Source organism: Glycine max, chromosome 6 (assembly GCF_000004515.6).
Source record: "Glycine max cultivar Williams 82 chromosome 6, Glycine_max_v4.0, whole genome shotgun sequence".
In the NCBI taxonomy this organism is placed as follows: domain Eukaryota; kingdom Viridiplantae; phylum Streptophyta; class Magnoliopsida; order Fabales; family Fabaceae; genus Glycine; species Glycine max.
In genome coordinates, this window is record NC_038242.2 from 14,966,445 (window position 1) to 14,974,076 (window position 7,632).

The 7,632-nt window shown below is 34.5% G+C and overlaps 1 protein-coding gene across 2 annotated transcripts; it reads right to left on the reverse strand.

Moving 5' to 3' along the window:
* Positions 1-682: 682 nt before the first annotated feature.
* LOC100795009 (pachytene checkpoint protein 2 homolog) lies at positions 683-7,424 on the reverse strand. Of its 2 annotated transcripts, none has more exons than XM_003526948.5 (14): positions 7,167-7,422; positions 7,015-7,078; positions 6,816-6,928; positions 6,475-6,542; positions 6,115-6,218; positions 5,888-5,992; positions 5,194-5,283; positions 5,013-5,088; positions 2,467-2,536; positions 2,304-2,374; positions 2,037-2,127; positions 1,385-1,512; positions 1,128-1,256; positions 683-1,041 (listed from the first exon to the last, which is right to left on the reverse strand). In XM_003526948.5, exons 1-14 carry the CDS (start codon positions 7,261-7,263, stop codon positions 901-903), a joined length of 1,347 nt encoding a protein of 448 aa, XP_003526996.1. In that variant the 5' UTR covers positions 7,264-7,422; the 3' UTR covers positions 683-900. The 2 variants fall into 2 exon arrangements, 1 of the variants encoding a protein (XP_003526996.1); XR_003267377.2 differs by having other exon boundaries at positions 904-1,041; positions 1,128-1,221; positions 7,167-7,424.
* Between the last annotated feature and the right edge of the window lie 208 nt (positions 7,425-7,632).

A 7,632-nucleotide genomic window follows, 5' to 3' on the forward strand; every position in this document is an offset into this window, starting at 1 on the left:
TAAAGCAAAACTAAGGCTCGTCAATGTACTGTATTTGCATTAGTTTAAATACTACATTAGTACCTAATTATATTATAAGAATATTTCATGTTACTTAAAAAAGTAATTGATTTATTCAATAACGTTAAATATATTCATCATTTATACTATTATTTTAAAATTATCTTTTTATTATCTCTTTATTTACTTAATTATTTTTCATTAATGTTTAGATAGAAAATAATAAAAAATATATAAAAAACAATAATTAATACATCTAAAAATTAAAAAAAAACTTATAAAAAATACAAACAAATTTCTAAATAAAGTATTATAATTAATAACAGAAGTATAAAATAACTGTTGCACCCTTGAATAAGACTCAGTCTCTACATGATACATGAGTAACTTTGTAAATTGAAAAAAGTAACTACGTATCACAGAGATTAGCTGGACAACATGGTCCAAAATCACAATTTTAATACTCTTTTAAACATTTTATTATTGACTAAAATTTATTAAAAATTACGTCTCAATCATTTCCCTCTTGATTTTATAATCAATAAAAGAGAGAGAACTACAATTGTATTAAATAGTGTCTCCTTAACCATCGTGTTTGTAATTTATGATAGCATGTTCTTTGTACTATTGTACCTCACAAAACTCCCCATTTTTCTTTTTTTTTTTCTTGATAAATAAGTGATAATGAAAATTGAGCATATAATTAAACTCAGGCTCAAACAATCTAAATTACACAATTAATTCAATCCTAACTCATCTCTGCTACTAGGTAACTAAGCCTTGATAAATGCTTATAATAAATAAACATCGCTGCTGCATCAACATTTATCGCACTAAAATGCAGTAGCCGCAATAGTTACACTTTTGATTTACACGTTTTAAATTGAAATTTTAGTTATTTTAGTCAGGAAGCTCAGAACGCTCCCTCTTCGCTGTTTCTATCATTGTACATAAGAACTTAATAGGGTTGCATTCAAAAGGATTTGCAAGTGCAGCATGTGCCAAAAATGGAAGCTTTCTCAACGACCTTCCACTCATTCCCTGTAAACAGATCAAACACAACAGTTAAGATTAAAGGTAAACCAAGAGATTGAGCTTCAAGAGCCACAAGAAATTTTTTTTCCTACCTCACATGCCTCTGCAGTTTCAAGTAGTTGTTTGCACAATTGCATGAATGTAGCATCCTCATGAAAATCTGGAGTGTTCAACCTATCCTTCGCACTAGCATAATTTGGAAACATGACGTTCTTACAATCCTAACCAAGTATGATTAGCATAAGACTATCAAGCCAAAATATCTGAATCTGAATAAAGATTTTTCTTTTATGTCTGAATCAAAATCAAGATTAGAAAATTCATGCATTCTATTGAGAACTCTCTGCACCTGTAAACTAGTCAATATCCCTGTACGCATCAGTTCCTGTAAGCAGGACCTTAATATTTCATACCGAGCTTGAAGAGTTGGGGGACCAACATATGCTTTGATATCGGCTCGATCGACAAAAGCAATATCTGCAATAAAGTTGAAAAATCTATATGATCTGCAACATGTGAAATCATGTGTTTCAAATGAAATTTATAGAGGAAATGGATACTGAATAAACTATTTAGCAAGACTTTGAGGGGAGTGATGTTTCCACCAAGTGGGAAAATGCTTTTGTTGTGATGTGTTTTATATTGGGGTGATGCCAATTTCAGATCAGGACATAGTATTGTTTGTGATTAGGCTGGTAACAAAAAGTCCATGCTTTATTTTATAGCGTGACTTTGATGCCACAAAAAGGTGCTTGGTGAGGAAAAAAAATTATACATGGTACTGGCTACCAATTTCCACAATGAAACGCAAATCATGATAAAATAAAGAAATTCACTACCTCCTCATATTGTAAGGCTATATCTACAGTTCTTCACTTGTAAAGTAGACTGACATATTATAAGCTAAACAGACCTGACTATTGAAATTTATGGGAGAGGGCAGGCCAGAACTTAAAAAGGAAGAAGCCACAAAATTGAATAAATGAGAAATTAAGGCTTACCAATAGCCGCAGTTATGTTGGACGTGGTTAGAATTATCACATTTGGAGATGATTTTAACTTGTCCATCTGAGTTAGTAACGCATTGACAACCTGAAATTCCGTATTCAGATTGAACTTGTATTAAAACACTAACACCCAAAAATAAAGGCCAAATGGCCAATACCTCTGAATTACATTTTTGTGTTGTTGCAACAATCTAAAACATTTTCAGAAAATAGTGAGGAGGGAGTTTATTCATGCAGATAGGATGGGAAGGAGGATTTTACCCGAATAGAATCAGAAGGTTCAGAACCAGATAAAGCAGCTTTTCTAGCAGCAGCAAGGCTTTCGACTTCATCTGCAGGATCATAACTCCATAAGCACATACTCAAGCAACATATGAGAATAATACATGAGCAATAAGTTGAATTTTATCATGTTATGCATTACCGATCAATACAAATACTAGATTGCTTTCTTCCTCTACCATTTCTTGAATCTTTTGGAAAAGTTTTGCTACCTAGTAGAAAACAAAGAAACGCAATTACGCATTCAATATTCATACAAAAATGTTTATTCATTTGTAAGTATAAAGCATCATTTTAGTTGGCTTATTAATCTCCTTGATTCAAAATTCCATAAATTCCTATATTGGTATTTAATATAGTTAAATGATACAACAACGCCTTATCCCACTAGGTGGGGTCGGTTACATGGATCAACTTCCGCCATAATGTTCTATCAAGTACCATACTTCTATCCAAATCATTAAGTTCGAGATCCTTTTTAATAACCTCTCTTATAGTCTTTTTGGGTCTTCCTCTGCCTCGAATTGTTTGCCTTCTCTCCATCTGATCTACTCTCCTCACTACAGAGTCTACCGGTCTTCTCTCTACATGCCCAAACCACCTAAGTCTATTTTCCACAATCTTCTCTACAATAGGCGCTACTCCAACCCTCTCTCTAATAGCTTCGTTTCTAATTTTATCCTGTCGAGTCTTACCACACATCCACCGCAACATCCTCATCTCCGCTACACCTACTTTATTCTCATGTTGGCTCTTGACCGCCCAACATTTTGTTCCGTACAAAATCGCCAGTCTTACCGCAGTCCGATAAAACTTTCCCTTTAGCTTGATCGGTACCTTTGCATCACATAACACCCCCGATGCTTTTCTCCATTTCATCCATCCTGCTTGAATGCGATGATTCACATCCCCTTCAATTTCTCCATCATCCTGTATTACAGACCCAAGATATTTAAACCGTGTGACTTGAGGGATAATATGGTCTCCTATTTTCACCTCTGAGTTAGAAACCCTCCTTCTTTTGTTGAACTTACATTCCATATACTCCGATTTGCTTCTGCTTAGGCGAAAGCCATGTGTTTCTAGAGCTCGTCTCCAAGTTTCCAACCTCTCATTCAACTCCTCCCTCGACTCTACTCAATAATAATATTGGGACTCTTCAATTATAGATAAGGGAAAGAACTTATTCAGTTTATAACTCTAACATAGGATTAGTTTCAAACTAAAAGGAAACAGACAATCTAAGTGGCTTAAAATTGCAACATAGTTGCCCAGATTCTCTACAAGCAACAACAAAGCCTTATCCCACTAACGAGGTCAGATACATGGATCACACAACGTCATTCAGCTCAGTTAAAGACCAACCAATTGCCTAGCTTCTCTATGTTTTAAAAATGGAGACTTTTCCACCACAGCATTGCTATTCCTAAATGATTGTGGCACCAGTACGTATTCAGTATGGGTAGGCATTGGGTATACTTGTTTTTTATTTTGCAAATTCATTGTTGAATACATTTGGTTACTCTAGGTTAGGCATCACAATGAACTGATATTAAGTACAAGTCACTAACCGCTACTTCACCTGTCAGTCCTAGCATATTTGATTCACTTGATATTCTATAATTATAAAAACTAGTATTGAAATTATGAACATTGTATAATTTATCTTATATTCTGCTTCAATTATTTATTGGCTTATATTTTTATTTTTTATCATACTTGTACCCTAATTCGTTAAATTTTTGTACCCAAAACTAGTACCCCGATTCCTGCACCAAAAGAAACCATCCACATCCAGCATCATCTTCTAAATAAGCAAACATCTTCTGTGTGCTTTCATTTTGCAAACCCTATGTCTAAGAAGTCCGTGGTCAACACTCCACAGTCCAGACTGGCTTTTAAAACTGGACTAATAATATACTACAATTATATGCTTCAATTCCAAAGAAACAAAACAACAAAGATGATGGTCACAAGTCTTTTTGTTTTTGCTTCAAATACTAGCACAGTGGCACTAGTTTGTAACTCGGATTTTTTTTCTTTTCCTTGTGCACTGTAAGAACTCTACTTTGCCCTGAGAAGGTGATCCTAAAATGAACCTATTTTCACTAAATACCCTCCAAAGGGAACTAGGGAAGTCAGAACTATTACTCATCATCACACAAACAATACTACTAAGTCCAGGTGAAAGATGAGAAAAGATGTTTATAGTGACATACGATTACTCTGCTCTAGCAAATGTATCAAGTAGAAAATCCTTATCCATCATGTGAAGGTATAATGACATACAAATTTTTTTCCCAATGATAAGGAAAAGATCTAGAAAACTACCCCAAATCAAAAAGACTTGGTTCTTTACCCCTATCCTTAGGAATAAAGAAAGAAATCCACATCTCCAGAATGCAGTTCTATGCTACCAAATAGTGGGTGTTCCTAGATTGAGTCAACCAATCTTTTGATCTCACTTGATATCAACTTCATGGAAGCAACGATAAATACAGGGAATTCTATGCCTCAAGCATATTTCTTGGCAGGAACTAGCAAGAAAACTTGATTGCCAAACCCACCAATGAAAGCAATATTGAAGTCAGTATGCAATAAGATTATAAAATATGAATTATAGAGAAGTCAATAAGCAAAACTCTGACAGACAGATAGAGTCAGAAACATAAAGGCATATATGCATACCAGCTTGCCACTTTCAGAGAACCATTTACTGAACAAAGAATGTGCATTCACTTCAACAAGCTGAGCCTGTGGGTATCTGAATGGGGCAAAAGCAGGCAAGTTAATTTTTGTTCCCTTTACTTGTTTTCATTGGGAATTATTGGTAGACTATTAAAAAACTATTGATAATAGATTAATGCACCTCAAATTGAATCGAATTGATAATTTCTGTGCTAATGCTTTACATAAAGATGTCTTTCCAGTCCCAGGTGGTCCATGTAACAAAATGATGCTGCAAATATTTAGAAGTCTCAAAAATATCAAGATATGTTCATAGTTCAATGACTTCAATCATCTCACTTAAGTTTATAGTTTAACTCCCCATTATTTCTTCTCCAAGCAATTTTAAGTAAACAGCATTAAAATTGATTAAAAAAGAAGATAAGAAACATGTTTTTGTTTAACATTTCCTTATAGAAAATAGCCTAAATGATATCTTTAAGTTCTAAATTATTCGCTTTCAGCCGTCAAAGTCTAAAAAGAGCAAGAACTATAGGTCCACCATCAGAATGTTCTTGTTCACCTTCCTTTGCTTCAGTTCTTCTGTTAGTTTCTAAGGTTTGCAAAGAATTCAATAAAGATTTTGACAATAAACTTTTGTCTATCATAGTTCCATACACTGTAAACTATTTCTCTTCAAGGAATTTAAAGCAAGTCTCTAAACAAATGTCAAGCTCAATCATCAGTTATAATAAGTTGCTTAGTATATCATGAAGAACCATTATGCATCTTGTCTTCCAGACAAGAACATGGACATGAACATCAGATCATGCATGCAATTGTAAAACAGTTTCAGAACTGAAAACCATAACTAAATAAATATTTCCAGTTCCTACCGATTCCATGAAACAAGGAATGGATCAACCCCTTTTTCAGTAAAGAGCAAAGCACTTGCTGCATATCGTAATAACCGTTGCTTTAGACCAGATTCATATATTAAGCTGCAAACACAATGGTTGATAGTGCAGAGTAAATGATTTAGAATTTTATAGTTAATCATTAGAAAAATAACAACAGTATAGAATTAGATACGGAAAAGCATAAACTACTGTAGAGTAAAAACCTTTCCCACATGCCATCAAATTCTTTTGCAGGAAGAATCCATTCATTGAAGCTGGAAGATTGGCCATCACAGCTTATATCCTCACATGGCCCTTCCTCACTAAGCTGACAAAGCAAAATTTAGACAGAGAAATATTAACATCAGAGCTGCACATTCCAAAGAATAGTTAAAACTTAAAACTGTACTTTAATTTCTAACTAAAGTGCACCCTCCTCACTTTGGACGAGCTAAATCTATCTTTTTACATACTCATTAGATCATATATCCAATGAATATATTAGGCAAAAAAGAATATGGCAGCCAAGGAAAACAGAGACTGAGACCTATACGAAGGCAATAAAATCAAGTCAGCAGTATCACCTGAAAGACATGTACAACAGGCTTGACTTGCCAGAACAAAAGAACATTATCATTGTGCATCCCTTCATCTACAAAAGAAATACATTTACAGAATCAGAGAAGAAGACGTAGATGTCTCTCTCTCTCTCTCTAGGGAATTATCGCTTTGAAAGTTCAAGAGGAAAATTTCAATTATTCAACACCAATCTTTTTGTGCTAATTGCTAAAACACCCAATTCAACTCACTAAGAGACCGAAAAATCTTTATGCAATTTCAGATTTTTAAAAATAAAGTAAACGAAATCAAATTAATTAACTTCATTTCAAGCCACTCCTAAACCCTAAACCAACAAATCACATACCAGTATCACATCCGCAAACGCAAATTCTTTGCACGTTATCTGCGAGAAACGCGTCATCAAGAGGCACTGGAACCGGTCCATCGTTATAGCTCAAACTCCTCTTTTCCAACATCCTGAAAACACGAGAATATCGATAATCACAATTTGGGGCAAAAGAAACATTTAATTTCCAATTTGGCGAAGAAGAGAAAGGGGTTACCCCTCAACGGCGGAACGAACATCGTCGATTTTAGCTGTGCTTGAAGGTTTTAGGGTTACCTCGACTAGAAGCAACATTAGAGTGATTTAAGAAAGATTAAGGTGAGAAATGAGAGTTTATAGAGTAGAGAGAGTGAGAGGGAGGGAGCGTACCAGGGACAAGAACTTTGTCCTCGGGAACGGGAAGTGAGTGTTGGTAAGCAGCGCCGTTTTGGTCGGTTGTGAGCTCCGTCTCCATGTGAGCACTCATTTTGCTGCTCGGAAGTCGAAACTTATTTTTGTGCGAGTGGGGGAAGATGAGAAATGGAACCAGCCAGGGTTTTCTTTTCTTTCAAAATGGGCGGGAAAAACCCAATATCCACGCTTCGATTAGTACTTTCGAAAAAACTTCACAAATGGTTTTCATGTAGGGTGCATAAGGATGAGTTATTGACGAATTCCATTTGATCCAAATATTTTGAGTTGTGTTTTGTGAGTGTTTGGGTTAAACTTAATCCATTTTGTTCAAACTTGTTGTGTATAAATTAGGTCACAAAATTTAATTTTTAAACCCATTGATATGTGAATTCAATTTGTTTTAATCATAATTGATGTTAAAATTATTATTATCAATTATTAT

Coding starts and splice junctions, on each gene's coding strand:
- LOC100795009 (XM_003526948.5), bottom strand. CDS start 7,263: ATGAGTGCTCACATGGAGACGGAGCTCACAACCGACCAAAACGGCGCT. Junction 6,929..7,014: donor GTTCGTTCCGCCGTTGAGGG/GTAACCCCTTTC, acceptor TCGTGTTTTCAG/GATGTTGGAAAAGAGGAGTT. Junction 2,375..2,466: donor TCTAGTATTTGTATTGATCG/GTAATGCATAAC, acceptor ATGATCCTGCAG/ATGAAGTCGAAAGCCTTGCT.